At 49.3% G+C, this 17,692-nt stretch overlaps 1 protein-coding gene across 5 annotated transcripts in view; it reads left to right on the top strand.

Annotated features, from left to right (window-relative positions):
• The window catches only part of TBC1D14 (TBC1 domain family member 14), a 122,124-nt gene that overhangs the window by 35,098 nt on the left and 69,334 nt on the right, over nt 1-17,692 (top strand). Inside the window, exon 1 of one of the 5 annotated variants that reach the window (XM_031664746.1) lies at nt 9,569-9,734. The exons of the other annotated variants lie outside the window; for them this stretch is intronic. Within the exon in view, the coding sequence (XP_031520606.1) occupies nt 9,697-9,734 (38 nt within the window). The 5' untranslated portion in view covers nt 9,569-9,696. Of the gene's footprint in view, nt 1-9,568; nt 9,735-17,692 lie in introns of those variants that run through there. 5 annotated transcript variants of the gene reach the window in all.

Below are 17,692 nucleotides of genomic sequence, written 5' to 3' on the forward strand. Positions count from 1 at the left end.
GGACTGAATCCCTGGGGCTTGCTGCTTCATGACCAGCCTCTTGGGCCCCTGTCAGTTCTGGCCTGTCCTCCCTAGGGTGATGGCCCTGCCGGGAGCCCTCTGTCCTTGGCGGATGGAGTTCACTGGTAGTGAGAGCTCAGCCTCTGTTTTACAAACGAGCATGCTCCAAGCAGTGACTGATGGGCGGTTGGAATTCACCGTGGCTCTGGCCTCTGGTTCCTGTAAATTGAGGCATGGGAGGATTCGTCCTCCTCGGGTCCTCTGGTTTATAGAATGCGGGAATGTCCAGGTTTCTCCTGTCCTCCTCATCCCTGCACTGGTTCCATGGGACTGGCTGGGCACAGCATCACTGGTTCCCAGCACAGCTGACACCCTTCTAGGAACCTTCTCACTGTCCCTGGGGCAGAGGTGGCCTTCAGGGCGTGCGTGCTCTCCTGTCTCCTCGGCAGCCTCCTTTTAGTCCAGTGGTGTTTCAGGTGTCTTGCTCTTACTGGAGCTCCTTAAGGACAGGGCCTGGGTCTCAGTCATCCCCAATCCCCAGCTAACCCGAGCTCATGTTCCTGATTGGCCCTGGGACACTAGCAGAATGTGACTTGGTTCTGTCCACTAGTGCCATGTAGAGTCAGGTTCCTGGAGCTGGTGTGAGAGTGGGAGGTTTGAATCCTCATGGGCAGGGGCTACGTTGTGTCAGGCTCTGGGCTTGGCATTTTCCATGTGAAAGGAGACAAGGGTTCCAGGAGAAATGGCCTAGATTTGCTGGGGCGTGGGGCGGGGCACACGCCTCTGAGCTTGAGAAGCCTCCTGGGTTAGGAATCAGCACGCAGCCTGGATCAATGAAAACACAAGAGACGAGAAGATACTAGGAAGGTTTGTGCTGTAAGGCAGGTGTTTATGGCTTGATTTTTCTTGAGTGAGTAGAAATGTTGGAGTAACTCGAAACAAAATCTGAAGTAATTCACTGTTCGTGGAAACTGCTGGAAAGGAGTTATCTTAAATTCCACATAGATTAAAGAAAGCATTAATTAATGAAATGAGATAAGCATGGTAAGGGAAAGACTCATTAAGGCACAAAGTTCTCAGTCCTCGCTGCACAATAGGATTATCTGGGAAACTTAAGAAAAATTAATATGCGCATTCTACGCTCAGAGGTTGATTCTCATTGGTTTGGGGTGAAACCTGGGCCTCAGGAGGCTTTAAAACTCCCTGGGTGACTCTAGCACGCAGCAGGGTTCAGAGCCACCAGTAGGAAGAATGTACTTTCGATTCAGACTTCAGCCCAAATGTAGGCACTTTACTGCATGACCTTAGGCAAGGTTCTGTCTCTGAATTTTCTCTTCTTCAAGACAAGCCCCATTGAGGATGGGGACCTCCGTTTCCGGTCATCAGGGACTATATTCCCAGTACTCGGCATAGTACTTAGAACATAGTTGGTTCTCAGTATGTGTGTGTTGAATGAAAAAAATGACATGGATGAATATGGTTAGGGTTAAATGAGAGGAGATGCTTGGCCCTAAATAATTAACAGACTGCCCTTAGTGTTATTTATTTATTTATTTTTATTATTATTTTTGAGACGGAGTCTCGCTCTGTCTCCCAGGCTGGAGTGTAGTGGTGCAATCTTGGCTTACTGCAACCTCCGCCTCCTGGGTTCAGGCAATTCTCCTGAGTAGCTGAGATTATAGGCACGCGCCACCAGGCCCAGCTAATTTTTGTATTTTTTTTTAGTAGAGATGGGGTTTCACCATGGGATTCCAGGCGTGAGCCACTGTGTCTAGCCCCTTAGTGTTATTTATTTGTAAGCACAGTTAACAGACATAAACCTTGATGGTAACTGACCGATGATATCTCCATTTTACAGATGGAAAAACTGAGGCTAGAGAAGTTCATTTCTTGCCTAAAGTCAGGCAGCTTGTTACGAAGCTGGGATTTGAGCTCCTGACCTGCATGAGTCTAAATCCCACGTACACCCCTCCCACCTTAGGTCAGATCTTACTCCTTAAGATCTCTAATATGGAAGGAACACAGTAATGTCATTCCTTCCCTGAAATGCAATCCCTAGACCCCTCATAATTTGTGATACTTACAGACTTATTGTTAACCCTTCCTTTCCGCTTTTCCTTACTATTCAGGTGGAGATTAAGAATAAATTAGTATTTTTCTTAGTACTGTTTTGTATTAAGTTACATGGGCATTTCTGTTCGGCTGTCTCTCTCTCCTTGTAAAAATCTAAGCTACGCTGGTGCAGTGGTTCACACCTGTAATCCCAGCACTTTGGGAGGCCGAAGCGGGCGGATCACTTGAGTTCAGGAGTTCAAGACCAGCCTGGCCAACAAGGTGAAACCCTGTCGCTACTAAAAATAAAAAAATTAGCTGGGCCTGGTGGTGGTTGCCTGTAATCCTAGCTACTTGGGAGGCTGAGGCAGGAGAATTGCTTGAACCCAGGAGGCAGAAGTTGTAGTGAACCGAGATCGTGCCACTGTGCTCCCGCCTGAGTGACAGAATGAGACTCCGTCTCAAAAAAAAAAAAAAAAAAAAAAAAAGAAGCTGATGTTAGAGAGTGGATCCCTGTTTAGTTTTCCCCTCCTGTGTTTAAATATTAGAGAGTGTTTGAAAGAGATTTCAAGGAGAGTATGACTTCAAGGAGTAAACACTAGGTCTTGCAGTGGGTTCAGTGACTTATCAGTGGAGATGTCTGTGGCGGAGTCATTTCAGGGTTAGTTAATGAATACCTTTTAATGCAGTACTATATCTGGCAGGTTTAATGCCAGACCTTGGGGATACAAAGACCAAGTAGGAAGCCCGCCCGCCTTCAGAATGCAGTGGGAGGTGAGGTGCAAATAACAAAGATTCAGTACTCCCAGCTCTCTGTCAGAGATGAACGTGGATGTGCTTTGGGAGCCCAGAGGAGGGACTGCGTGGGGAGGGGACATGTGAGCCCAGGAAGGCTGCACGGGAGAGTGGTTTGAGCTGAGTTAGCATGTATTGAAATTTTATGTAAAGGAGAGCAAAGCGTGCAGATCTTAAGTGCACGAAGTGAACACACTCGCGTGTCTGCCAGCTCGATCAGTACAGAGACTGTGACTAGAACCCCCAGAAGTCTCCTTCGGGTTCCTTCCCTGTCAGCACCTCGCTCCCCCCGGGTAACCACTGTTCTGCCTCTGTCACTGCACATGAGCTCTGCCTTCTTTTGAACTTTAGATAAATGGACTCATCCATTCTGCATTCTTGTTCCGGCTCTCTTTGCTCAACATTGGCAGGCTGACCCTGGGAGGTTTTGCATAGCAGTAGCATCCATTTCGTGCCGTCTGGTTTTCGGTTGTATGGGTATCCCACTCTCTGTTCTCCTGTATGTGGAGGCTGGATTTGTTCAGGGTCCGATGGTTACAGGTAATGCTCATCACGGTGTTCTCACGGATGTCACTGGCGTGCGTGCACCTGGGGTGGGACAGGCGGGTCTCCTGTGGGTCCCATTCGTGGTGTGTGCTGACGCCGGCTGCTCTTGATCCTTCCAAAAGGTGGTATTGTCCGTTTATTTTTCTTTTTGTTATTCCGGTGACAAGGTAGGGGGTATCTTGGTTTTAATTTGCATCTCCTGGCCGGGCGTGGTGGCTCACACCTGTAATCCCTGCACTCTTGGAGGCCAAGGCGAGTGGATCACCTGGCCAACATGGTGAAACCCCGTCTCTACTAAAAATACAAAAAATTAGCCGGGTGTGGTGGCGCATGCCTGTAATCCAAGCTACTCGGGAGGCTGAGGCAGGAAAATTGCTTGAACCTGGGAGGTGGTGGTTGCGGTGAGCTGAGATCTTGCCACAGCACTCCAGCCAGGGCAACAGAGAGAGACTGTGTCTCAAAAAAAAAAAAATTGCATCTCCCTGATGACTAATGAGATGACGAACCTCTTCATATCTTGTGCATTTGGAATCATCTTTTGTGAAGTGCCTATTTGGGGTTGTCTTACTGATTTGTAGGTGTATTTTACATATTTGGGATAAGAGTCTTTTGTCAGGCATGTGTACTGCAAATATCTTCTGCTTACCCTTCATTCTCTTCATGCTTTTTGTTTGTTTTGTTTTCCGAATGAACAGAATTTCTTAATCTTTTTTATGGTTAGCACTTCTTTGTGTCCTGCTTAAGAAGTACTATGTAACCTTTTAGAAGTTTTATTGTTTTGCCATTACCAACTAGAGCGTTGATTCACCTGGAATGAATCTCACGTATGGTGTGAGGGAGCAGTTAAGGTTTATTTATTGTAAAGGCCATCCTTGCCACCGAACCTCTGAACTACGGCACGTGACCATAGGTATTGCATTGTTCTGTGTACCTACTTACTAATTTCACCCACATTCTTTTAATTATTAGAGCTATGGGGTAGGTCTTGGCGGCTTGAGTAAGCCCTTGTATTTTGTTCTGGAAGATTGTCTTGGTTAGTCATGGTCTTTTTCATTTCCATATAGATTTAAGAATCAGTTTGGCACACTGTACAAAGAAGGGTTTGGTTTGGGATTGCATTGAATTTATAGATCAATGTTTATTACATGAAGACTTCTAATTCTTGGCCAGGCACGGTGGCTCACGCCTATAATCCCAGCACTTTGGGAAGCCGAGGCGGGCGTATCACCTGAGGTCAAGAGTTGGAGACGAGCCTGGCCAACATGGCGAAACCGTCTCTATTAAAAATACAAAAATTACGGCCCGGTAGCGATTGGCTTTCAAGCCTGTAATCCCAGCACTTTGGGGAGGCCGAGGCAGATTGGATCAGAAGGTCAGGAGATCAAGACCATCCCTGGCTAACATGGGTGGAAACCAGTCTGCAAAAATACAAAAAACTAGCGGGGCCGAGGTGCCCGAGGCGTCTGTAGTCAGCTACTTGGGAGGCTGAGACAGGAGAATGGTAAACCGGAGTAGGAGCTTGCAGTGAGCTGAGATCCGGCCACTGCATTCCAACCTGAAGCGACAGAGCAGACTCCGTCTCAAAAAAAAAAAAAAAAAACAAAAAACAAAAAACAAAAATTAGCTGGGCGTGGTATCAGGCGCCTGTAATCCCAGCTACTTGGGAGGCTGAGGCAGGAGAATCACTTGAACCCATGAGGCGGAGCTTGCAGTGAGCTGAGATCATGCTACTGCACTCCAACCTGGGTGACAGAGCAAGTCTCAGAAAAAAAAAAGAAAAAAATTTGAATTCTTGATTATAGTATGTTCTTCCCTCTATGTAGGTTTTCTTTCATTTCTCCACATTTCATAGTTTTTTCTTTTTTTTAATGTAAAGGTCTTATGTTTCTTTCATTAAATTTATTCCTATATACTGTTATTTCGGGATGGTTTTACGAAATGTAGATTTAACTGGTTGGGTAGTGTTTGTTGTAAATGCAGTGAATTTTTTATTTTTTATTTTACTTTAAGTTCTAGGATACATGTGCAGAACATGCAGGTTTGTTAACATAGGTGTGCATGTGCCATGGATGTTTGCTGCACGTATCAACCTGTTATCTAGATTTCAAGCCCCACATGCATTAGGCATTTGTCCTAATGCTCCCTCTCCCCGTGCTCCCCCACTCTAACAGGCCCTGTTGTGTGATGTTCCCCTCCCTGTGTCTATGTGTTTTCATTGTTCAACTCCCCCTTATGAGTGAGAACATGAGGTGTTTGGTTTTCTGTTCCTGCGTTGGTTTGCTGAGAATGATGGATTCCAGCTTCATCCATGTCCCTGCAAAGGACGTGAACTCATTATTTTTTATGGCTAATGCAGTGAATTTTTGTGTATAGGCCTTGCTAACTTCAGTTACTAATTCTAATAGCTTATCTATAGTTCATTTGGATCCTCTCTGTAGAAAATCGTCTTGCCTGTGAACGAGTTTCTTTCTTTCAACTCTTACACCTTTCATTTTGTTTTCTTGTCTTATTGTATGGCCAGGCTCTCCCATTTAGTGCTGAATTGAAGTGGGGCTGGCAGAAATCCTAGTCTGGGTCTTGGTCTCTGGGAAAGCTTTCATTATTTCCTCGTTAAGTGTGATGTTTGCCGTAGGATACCTTTTATTGGATACCGTACTCTTTATTAGATACCTTTATTAGATTAAGGAAGTTTCCTTTTAGTCCTAGTAAAGGTGTTTTAAAAAAATTATGACTGTTGTGTTTTATTAAATGCTTTTTTCTTGCATCTATTGATAGTTATATGTTTTCTCCTTTACATGGTAAATAATGTGTTTTTCTAATGTAAAATTAACTTTGCATTCTTAGAATAATCCCAACTTGTTCATAATATATTATACTTTACATTTATCATTGATTTAATTTGCATATTTTGCTTGGGACTTTATAAGGGTATAGGCTGTAATTTTCCTTTTGATTTTGATATCAAAATTATGCTGGCCTTATAAAACGGGTTGGGAGAGTTCTACTTTCTGTTTTCTCAGACAGTTGCTATGCGATTTTTCTCTGGTGATTATGTGAACCTACCAATGTGTTAAAACTCGTAGAACTGACCGGGCGCAGTGGCTCATGCCTGTAATCCCAGCACTTTGGGAGACCGATGCGGGCAGATCAGCTGAGGTCTGGAGTTTGAGAGCAGCCTGGCCAACGTGGTGCAACACCCCATCTCTACTAAAAATACAAAAATTAGCGGGGCGTAGTGGCAGGCGCCTGTAATCCCAGCTACCCAGGAGGCTGAGGCAGGAGGATCACTTGAACCCAAGAGATGGAGATTGCAGTGAGCCGGGATCATACCATTGCACTCCAGCCTGGGTGGCAGAGCAAGACTCCATCTCAAAAAAAAAAAAAAGCAACAGCAACAACAACAACAAACCTCATAGAACTGTACACAAAAAAGTCCATTTTATTGTATATGAACTGAAACATAATAATAGCTGGTTGTGGTGGCCTGCAATCCCAGCTATTCCGGAGGCTGATGGGGGAGGATTTTTTGAGCCCAGGAGTTGGAGTCCAGCCTGGGCAATGTAGTGAGACCTCATTTTCATTAACAACAACAACAACAACAAAATTAAAAAGATAATAAAACACTTTCACAAGGGAATTTTAAAAAATGTGTTCATGTACTCACTTACATCCCCTCCCTCACAAACTTTATGTCACATGATCCTCAGAGGTACATCAGAAAGTCCTTGTTGAATAAGTCTGTTTCTGAGTAAATGATGCCAATAAATATATTTGTTGAATGATCTAATACATTTCCCCAGAGGGTGGAATAGTGGGGAGAGGGCTAGTGAAAGGTCTGTTCTCTGAGTGTGTGTATTTCTTCCTTAATGTTTGGAAGACTTCACCAGTAAGGCCATGTGGGACCTGGAAGGACTTGTTTGTTTTTTTTTTGAGTTGGAGTCTCAGCTGTAAGCCCAGGCTGGAGTGCAGTGACGTGATCTCGGCTAACTGCAGCTCTGCCTCTACAGGTTCACGCCATTCTCCTGCATGGCCTCCCGAGTAGCTGGGACCACAGGCCGCCGCCATGCCAGCTGGTGCAACATCTTTGGTAGAGACAGGGTTTCACTGTGTTAACCAGGCTGGTCTCGATCTCTGAGCCTCGTGATCCATGACCCTCCCTTGGCCTCCCAAAAGTGCACAGGATTACAGGCGTGAGCCACAGCCCGGCCACCAACCTGGAGTTTTCTTTGTGCGTTTCTAAATTATTGACTTAATTTTGTTGTTGTTGTTGTTGTTGAGGTATAATATATAAAATGTGACTGCTGAGGGTTGAGGAAGAATTTGGAGAGGCATGGGAACACGAGGCTGCAGGGTCTGTATTTGGGAAGGAGACTGGTGATGAGGCAGCAGGGCTGGGAGGAAGGCTTCGGCTGATAGGCTGTCATTGTGGTTATGTCCCTTTGTGGAGTGACTGCTCTGGGCCCCACCCATAGCTGATGTGCTAGACCAGATGTGGTTTGAAACTCCCTGGGTAGTGGGAACTGATGAGAAGTGTTAAGTAGGACAGCAGGAATCACCTTTCTGAGTGCATGCGGCCATTCAGAACAGTGGTTCTCAGATCCAAGTGGGCATTGGAGCCACTGCAGGGCTGGTTGAACCAGAGATTGCTGGGCCCCACCCGGGGTTTATGGTTCCGTAGGTCTGGGTGGGGCTCAATAGTTTGTATTTCTAGCCCGTGGCCAGGCGATGCCGCTGCTGGTCCAGATTCCCCACTTGAGAACCACAGGGTTTGATTGTATTCATTAATTGGCCCCCTCCCCGCATTGAATGTTGGCTGCCCTGGGGCAGAGATTTTGTCAGTTCCATCCCCTCTGGTCCCCCGGGCCAGGCACAGACTAGGTGCTCAGGACCACTCTCTGCCAGGCCAGCTCCTGTACTTGATTGTCCAGGGTTTTTTTAATTGCAAAAGTAATATGTGCTTGTTCGATTTTTTAAATAACAGTGCAGATATCCGTAAAATAAAAGTAAAATTCCCTTTTCTGCTCCTCACCCTGTGCCTCTCAGCAGACTTCTTTGGTGCCTTTGCATACATACAAACACACAGACAGGTGCTTTCTTTTTTAAGCGACAATGGAGCTGACTGTTAGAAAGAGGATGCTGGCTGGGGCTTGAGGAGGATGATTCTACAGGGGCTAGTTGTTGATATAACTGAATGGCATTGGTTCCAAGGGAAACCAACCATAGTGCATGCTTGTGGTTTAGAATAGATCCGGTTTTTTTTTTTTTCTTCTTTTTTTTTGAGATGGATTCTCACTCTGGTGCCCAGGCTGGAGTGCAGTGGTGTGATCTTGGCTCACTGCAATCTCCACCTCCCTGGTGATTCTCCTGCCTCAGCCTCCCAAGTAGCTAGGATTACAGGCACCCACCATCACGCCCAGCTAACTTTTTTTTTTTTTTTTTTGAGACAGAGTCTCACTCGGTTGCCCAGGCTGGAGTACAGTGGCACAATCTCGGCTCACTGCAACCTCTGCCTTCTGGGTTCAGGCAGTTCTCTGCCTCAGCCTCCCAAGTGGTTGGGATTACAGGCACTCACCACGATGCCCAGCTAATTTTTATATTTTTAGTAGAGATGGAGTTTCACCATCTTGACCAGGCTGGTTTTGAACTCCTGACCTCAGGTCCACCCACCTTGGCCTCCCAAAGTACTGGGATTACAGTTGTGAGCCACCACACCCAGCCATAAGAATAGATCAGTTTGGGGGGACATGAGGTGGTTAGTTAGCTCTGGGTTTTCGTTTTTGTCTTCAACAGCATTTGAAGTGAGTGAGGGGAATCCGGAGCGATGGTTCTAGTGTAGGTATTTGGATGAATTTCACGGCTCTGTGCTTGTGACCCACCGGCAGACCTGGCCGCTGCTTCACAAGGCACGGTGCCTGGCACACCGCAGATGCTCAGGAAGCGCTGTGTGCTTGGCGCTTTTCCAGGTTCGAGGTCACGGTGGGTTTTATGCCTGGTAGCTTGCCTTGCCACGGCATGTGGTGCAGAGCCGTGTCCCAGGCCTGAGAACCCCGTCACTCAGGCTTTGCTTCCCAGCCTTTGCGTGCTCTCCTCCCTCCCTGTGACTGGGGAGGCCCGCCCTGCCACCCCCGCCTTTCCACCAGCCTTCTCAGTCCAATTGCCTTCACCTTGCAGACGCGAGGGGTGGGGCTCCAAGTGCACCCATGGTGTTTCCTGGGACTGTGGCTCTGGCGTGCCAGGAATGCGGTGTGGGGAGAGTTCGTGCTTCTGCGGCCAGCCCCTCGGAGCTGCGAGGTCCCAGTAGACATGATGGCCCTCTCTCCTGTGCTCCTGTTCATGGACAGGTTTGTGGCTGCTTTCTTGCCTTTCTTGCTCGTGGAACTGGAGACTGAACTGGAAACTGGGTCTTCCTCTTGTGTGTAGCTTTGATAGCATATGACCCTCGGCCTTGGTTGGGCTGAGGTGTTTCTGTGGGTCTCCCCGGTGTGAAATGCAGGTGATCCTTTCTATCCAGGCAGCATCTCTGAGTGCCGGAGCTCCCTGGGCCAGTGTTTGTGCTCATATGTATCTCATGCCCCCTGCACTCCCTTGACTTGGATATTCTGTTTTTAAGGAGTAGCTTTTTTTTTTGAGACAGAGTCTGGTTCTGTTGCCCAGGCTGGAGTGCAGTGGCATGATCTTGGCTCACTGCAGCCTCCGCCTCCCGGGTTCACACGATTCTCCTGCCTCAGCCTCCCGAGTAGCTGGGACTGCAAACGTGTGCCACTATGCCCGGCTAATTTTTGTATTTTTTTAGTAGAGATGGGGTTTTTGCCATGTTGGCCAGGCTGGTCTTGAACTACTGGCCTCAAGTGATCCGCCCGCCTTGGCCTCCCAAAGTGCTGGGATTTCAGGTGTGAGCAGCCATCCTTGGCCAGGGTTAACTTTTTAGTATCAGATGCTACTTGAGTAGCATTTTCTGAAAGAAGAGTGGCTCCAAGTATTTCCAGCTCTTGGGTACTTTGGATTGTGTGTGGAACTGGGAATTTTGAGCACGGTGATTGATCATGGTAATGGAACCTCACTTTCTTTCTTCATGTTTCCTGTGGAGGAGATGGGATTTTCTTACATCGGAGGTTTGCTTGGAAGGAGGCTGCGTTGTTTTTCCTGTCTCTCTGACCGTTGAGAGGGCCGGCCCTTTCCCCTTGCATTTTCAAAGGAGAGTCAGAGGCCCGTGTGAATATGTGTGGCGATGTCAGTTTTTGGGGGGTGGAGATCTGGAACGTATACCTCGGAAGTGGGATTTCGAGGAAGCATTTAGGTTTTGCCTTCTCTACCCTTGGTGAATAACAGGATTGCTATGTCCCTTCAGGAGGAAGCGTCTTAGCCTCGCCGGGCCTCTGTCCGTACGGTGGGGGCTGTAATACCTTTCTTGTAGGGTTATGGGAGGAGGATGTAAAACACAGGGAAAGTGCCTGGTGCAGCACTAGGCAGGCACCTGATAGTGCCCTGCCCCGGGTAACTAGGATTCAGAAAGTGGTGGCAAAGATGCCCTCCTGGGCCAGGCAGTCTCTGTGGGAGCCGAGTGCTGCGTGGCTCAGCTGGGTTCCGATTGCTTTGGAATCGGAAGTTGCCAGCAGTTTCGGTTGATGAGACAAAGGAGGAAAAGAGCAAGAAGCCCTGAGTGACTGCTGAAGTGCAAACAAGCGTTGAAGTGTACAGTATCTTGAGGGGAGGGAGGGGGACTTTGGGTTTATTTCTTAAGACTTGAGAGGCTTTGAGAAAGCCCTGATGAGTGTCTGCGGCTTGTGGAACCTGCCCCACCAGGTCAGGGAAGATTGCGTCCTGCCTCCCCTGCTGTCCTCTGCCTTCAGGGACAGGTAGCAGCCTCGGACACGTAAGTCCGAGTCGCAGCTCTGTGTTGCTTAGGTGGACGAGTCTGGGCCCGTCTTCCCAGCCTCCTACCTTCCTCTTGGCTAAGTGCGATAATAATTCTCATGTAATCTTTATAAAAATTAATTGAAAAAAGCTTTCATTCAGTAATCTGAGTGTTTTACTCAGTGCCAGGAACTGTCGTAGGTACTAGAGACAGAACGGTAATTAGAAGAGGTGGTACCCACTTCCATGAGCTTTACATTCTGCTGAAGGAGACAGATCATAGCCCCCCGACTTATAGTTTGTGTTCGTAATAAAGTTTTTTTCTTAAAGAGAATCCCCCAAACTGTGTAAGCTTCAAGGCCTTCCAAACCTAGATCCACCCCTGCGAACGGATGATGGAAGTGCTGAAGTAGCAGGTGTGGTGGAGTGTGGCAGAGTGGAGGGGATTGCACAGGACAGACCACCCCTGGCCAGAGGCTCCTGAGCAGCTCTGGCTCACTGTGGCCAGATCTTCTATTCCAAGAGAAGCTGGAAACCCAGGTTTTTCTGTGATGTTTAAAAACATTGAACAAATCAAACTGTAGAACATGGCGTCAACAGAAAACACAGGCTACCAACATGTCATCTCTGCTGAGGGCACCTGCACATGTGCCTACACAGACCTGCCATTGAGCGCCTAGAGTGCGTGGAATGACTGATACGCCTGGTCCCCCTTCACTCTCACCTGGCCCTAGGAGGAAGTTGGCATGATCTCTAATTGCAGATGAAAGGAGACCCAGGGACCAGGCTTGCTTGCCCGGAGCTGCTTCTCTGTGGAAGGGCAGGGCTGGCATAGCCGCTGGCCGGTCTCCCCAAAGCCTCCTGTGCCTCACTGCTTAGCCAATGCAGGTGACACGAGGTCACCTCCCACCTTGTGGCTTTCTAGATGCAGATGGGTGCCTGAGCTGCCTGGGCAGGGAAGGAGCGCTGGGTCTGTGGCCGGGCTCAGGTGTGGGGGCCTTCTCACCAGGAGGGCCACGGTTCCTCACTGCTGCATTTGCTAGAAGTGAACAGAGGTGGCTCCGGGAGTGGGATGGACAGCGAGTAAGCTGCTTCCGGCTACTTGGTTATATTTGCCTTTTTTACCGTTGATTGGCGTCTCGTCCACCACGCCCCACAGCTTTGCCTTTCTTAGGAAGAGTCTGGCAGTGGAGCAGGAGCATGGTTGCACGGTGCTGGGAGCCACATCGCTTGCTGCGTGTTCCTCTTGAGGGTAGCGCCGGCCCGCCGTTCTTCATTTGTACTGGGAGGAAAGTGAAGAAACTTGTGGCCTGCACTGGGAAGGTAGACTCCATGTGTCCACCGGTGCTTGCCTGGGGAGGCCTGGAATGGCCTGAGTTTGAGTCCCAGGTGGGTGACCTTGAGAACTGACCTAACATCTAGGCTATTTTCCTTGGAATGCTATCACCAATCTCACGCTCAAGCAGTGGCTGATGTTTACAGTAAATTCCATGGGAGCAGGTGCTCCATGCCTGGAACAGTGTCTGACTTAGAGTCAACATACATTTGAACAAGTAAATATTTAGGTCAAGAAATACTTGGACAGATGGAGGTGAAAGTTGCTGGCCTGGTATGGCGTCTCCTTGCTGTGGAAAGGTCTTTTGTTTCTGTGTTCTGAAGTCATGGTCACGCTTCCTCTCCTTTACACATGCAGGGCTCGCCTCTTGCTTTTGCTTACTGGTCTCCTCTGGTATTGCCAGCAGAGGAATTTGGGCTGGTGATTGGGCACTTCTTGCTATATTCCTGGGAAGAGAACATGTCTTTTAGGTTTTATCTTAGACAGTTAGAGAGAGAAGGCCAAGGCGGGAGGATGGCTTGAGCCCAGGAGTTCGAGACCAGCCTGGGCCACATGGTGAGACCCTGTCTGTACAAAAATTAGCCGAGTGTAGTGGGATAAGCCTGTAGTCCCAGCTGCTTGAGAGGCTGAGGTGGGAGGACTGCTTGAGCCCAGGAGGTTGAGGCTGCAGTGAGCTGTGTCACACCACTGCATTCCAGCCTGGGTGACAGAGTGAGACTCTCAAAAAAAAAAAAAAGGGGGGGGTGCTAGCTTTTTTTTATGGGCTGGTTTTATCGTCCCCTTGTTGGGATATCCCAACCCTCTTGGGGAGGTTAAGCCCACAGTGCTGCCTAGGAATATAACTCAGCCCTTTAGCCTGGGCCAGGCTCACCCTGCTCCCAGGTTCTCAGCTCCCCAGGGATGGCACTGCTTACTGTGCTCTGTGTCCCACTCAGCAGCTGAACACAGCACCAGGTGCGGGTCAGGGGTGAGTCAAGTCGCTCTCCAGATGACTGCTCCAGGTGGCCAGCCCGCAACACAGACGTGCAGTTACAGCCGGAGTCTGCAGTTGCCTGGCCAGCCACCTTTCCAGCGGCCTTAACTGCTTCATACTGGAGGTCAAGCGGGTTATGGAGCATCCTGACTTCAGTGGGTCTAGGAGGTGGGTGATGGGGTAAGGGTGATACAGGTGATCCCCACCTATACACACACACACACACACACACACAGATATTACTGAACAATCTTTTTATGCTTTATTTTTTGAGAGAGGGTGTCGCTCTGTCACCTAGGCTGGAGTGCAGGGAGCTCACTCAGCTTGTTGTATCTTCTAACTCCTGGGCTCAAGCGATCCCCTCACCTCAACCTCCCAAGTAACTGAGACCATAGGTGTGCACCACCACGCCTGGCTAACTTTTTTTCCCTCATGTTTTGTAGACATGAGGTCTTACTATCTTGCCCAGGCTATTCTCAAACTCCTGGCCTCAAGCGATTCACCCACCTTGGCCTCCCAAAGTGCTGGGATTATAGGCATGAGCCACCGGGCCTAGCTTGAACAGTCTTCTTACTGCCCTTCCCTGGAATGCTCTCACCCTTCAGTCTTCTTTCTCTCACTCTCCAAGGCTGGACACTCCTCTTGGTTCTCACGGTGTCCCTACCCCTGTCTCGTTGGCCAGTTTATTGGTCAGCTTCTTGAGGATGGTAGCCTTATTAACTCACCTGTTTGTTTTATAGTCTGGGCCTTGGAGACAATAGGTACTTACTTAAGAGTGTGTGTCACTGAATGGAATATGCAGGGTTCCAGGCCCCGCAGCAGGTGCTGGGTGCTTTCCTGGCTTGCTTTTTATCGTATTTAATCGTGGGAGGTAGAAATGAGGCTCAGAAGCAGTGCCTGCCAAGAGGTAAAGTTGGGGGCAGACACAGCTCTGCCTGCTTCTCTGAAGCCCTTGGTCCCCGCTGGGCCTTCCCCCTGGGCTGGTGTGAAGGCTGTGGTCCTCCTCCAGGCTCTCAGCTGGCTGCTGCTGTTTCCGGCGGGGCCTTGGCCTCTGGGAAGCACATTGTGGGCAGGGGTTTGTGCAGAGCTGCTGAGTGGGAACAAGGGGGCATCACGGGCTCAGTTCTCCATGCAGTGCCTTCTCTGGAACCCTCTCAGGATCTGTTTTTGAGGCATAGTAGGCATGGCGATTGTACTTAGGCTGTGGAATAAACATTTTCATGTCTCTTCCAAAGGCCTTGTTTTTTGGTACCAGCAGCGCATCACTGAGTACTTGCATTTCTTTGGCCTTTTGCTTGCTGTCACTTCCTACCTAATGCAACAGGAGTGGCCCCATCTTGCCAAGTTGTGTTGCTAGGAGTACAGAAAAATCCTGTACTTTTTTGGGGTGTGATGAAGTCTTACTGATTTGAAGGATGGGGTGGGAGTGGTACAAAGCATTTCATTTTCTAATGGCAGAAATACCTAGTTTTGCAGTGGCTTTTAAATTTTTTATGAACTTTTTTTCCATCAGCAATACGTTTGCATGGCTCAGAAATCAAAAAGTACAAGACAGTATATGGGTGAAAAGTTGACTTTCTAACCTGTGTCTTTTCTTTTTCCTTTTCTTTTCTTTTTTTTTTTTTTTTTTGAGACAGAGTTGGACTCTGTTGCCCAGGCTGGAGTGCAATGGTGCGATCTCAGCTCACTGCAACCTCCGCCTCGTGGGCTCAGCGATCTTCCCACCTTAGTCTACCAAGTAGCTGGGACTGCAGATGCACATCACCACGCCTATTTTTTTTTTTTTTTTTTGTATTTTTTGTAGAGACAAGGTTTTGCCGTGTTGTCCAGGCTGGTCTCAAACTCCTGAGCTCAAGTGATCCGCCCACCCCTGCCTCCCAAAATGCTGGGATAACAGGTGTGAGCCACCGTGCCCGGCCTACCCCGTGCCCTTTGCTACCCAATATCCTGCCCCAGAAGCAATGAATATAAGCAGTTTTTGTGTTCTTCCAGAGAGTCTGTGCCTGTACAGGCAAATGCAGATGCAGGTGTTACTTGGCATGCCTCGTATGATTATGTACCCTGCATTTTTCCCTTCAAAAAAATGCCTGTCGGCCTCCTGAAAGCTGCCTGTGAGTGTATCAGGAACTCTTGGATTGTTTCCAGACTTTATCTGACATGAAAAAATAATATGTTTTATGTCAGCCAGCATCTTTCAGCATGCTGAGCTGCACCTTTGGCGTGTCCAGTGGCTCCCGTATGGGACAGCACAGGCCCCGACCTGTTGTCAGAAGGTAAGGGGTGTTGGAGCCTCCAGGCAGTTTGCTGTTTTCAGCCCTGCTGCCTCTCTTCAGGTGTTGCCCTTCCAGCCTAATCGGGTGCCCTGCACAGGCCTGTGGAAGTCCCTGGTAGCAGAGTGGAGGAGGCCGAGAGAGGCCAGAATCGGTGCCCAGCGCGTACCTGACTACTCTTGTTGGGAAGGGGGCTTCTGAAGGTCCGTTTTATCCCAGTTAAACGTGTGAGCTGTGGACCTCGCTCCTAATTATCAGGACGCGGTGTCCTGGGTTCTGGCACTCCTGGACCTGGGATCTCTGCCTTCACAGAAAAACGGACATGCCATTATTTTTAACATACTTTGTTGGCGTCCCCTGTCTTTTCCTCATTACTTTGCAAGTCATTGGAGAAACGCCCCAGGGAAGCACTGGACCCTTTACCCTGTGCAGAAGGGCTTCTGCCTCTCTCCGGCTTACAGGCAGGCCCTTCCCATGGCCGGGTGTGGCCTGATCCCTGACAGCCCCCAGTGTGTCTCCCAGGCTCTGCCGTATGGCTTTAAAATGACACTGAGCAGCCTGTGTGGACAAATCCTGGTGGGGCCAGCACCTTTCAGGGCACCCTTTGATGGGCACTCCCCATTCTTGTCAACTGTGGCCCCCCAAATCTCTCTGTGCCATGGGGGAGCCGAGCTGGCCCTGCTGAGGAGTTGAGTGAGAAAGAATTTCTCTGCAGTGCCCAGTCCACGAGGAGCTGTGCCTGGTGGCAGGGCTGCGTGTGCATGGCCAAGCTGGACCCCCTCATTTAATCCTGGGTCTTCTCTTGGGGGCACTCGCGGGCAGAGGGAGCAGCCTGTGTGGCAGGCCTGAGGTAGGCAATTGGAGCCACGATGCCATTACCACAAAAACAGGTGCAAGTCCTTGGCGGGATTTGTGGCAGGGCTGGCGTGGTCCACTTGTGCTTACAGAAGATGGCCCTGGTAGAGAGTGTTGCTAGGGTCTAGGGCTTGGTGTGGAACTGCACCTATGGGGTGCCTGAAGGAGGGGCAAGGCAGGCACAGCTGGAGCGCGACTGGCATCTGTCTGTGGGGTGTGTGCAGCCGAAAAAAGGCAGGAGGACAAGGAGGCTGGGCAGTGGGGAGCCCTGGTGTTAACCTGGAAGACTGGAGGGTTTAGAGCACATACGACTCCTGTTTCTGTTGTTCAGTGTCTGAATGAATGTGGCCAAGGGCTGTTGAGAGAGTGTCTTGCTCTGGCCTCCTGACTGCATAGGCACATCTGAGCCAAGGCTGGTTGATGGGGCTTTTAACACGAGATATCAGCCTTTTAGAAAGAAGAAATGGTTCCCTCATCTTTGCGGATGTTCTCAGGTCTCCTCTCCCACCTGCTGCAGGAGGAGGGATCTGAGTCTGCGCCTGGATGAAGGGGCTAGGTAGGAGGTGAGATATGCCAGCACCCAGGTGCTGTGCAGGTACGGACGGTGGCGGGAGAGGCACCACATCCATGCGCTAGCATGTGTACACGTCGGGGTGGTGTGGGGCAGGACTCATGAACTAGAGTCTGGGGCTCTTAGGGAACCCCGCTGCGACAGCACGGGTGACACCGACCGTGTGTGGGTTGGAGGCAGGGCACCTACAGATACCGATTGTTTACTTGCCATGCCCTTGGTGGTGGGGTTGCAGCAGCTGCAGGTGGGTCTCACCAGGGTTAATGAGTGCTCTGTGTCTGCACGGCAGCTGAGACAGCTTGGAGGCCAACAGCTGCTTGTCCTTAATGCTGCTAGTAGAGTGAGTGCTTTTGCTCCATGGGACAAAGGAGTTTCTTCTTCCCACTGAAGGGCCCTTTACTGGGGATGCAAAACAAAAGGAGTCCAGCGTTCTCTCGGGC

Source organism: Papio anubis, chromosome 3 (assembly GCF_008728515.1).
Source record: "Papio anubis isolate 15944 chromosome 3, Panubis1.0, whole genome shotgun sequence".
NCBI classification, from domain to species: Eukaryota; Metazoa; Chordata; class Mammalia; order Primates; family Cercopithecidae; genus Papio; species Papio anubis.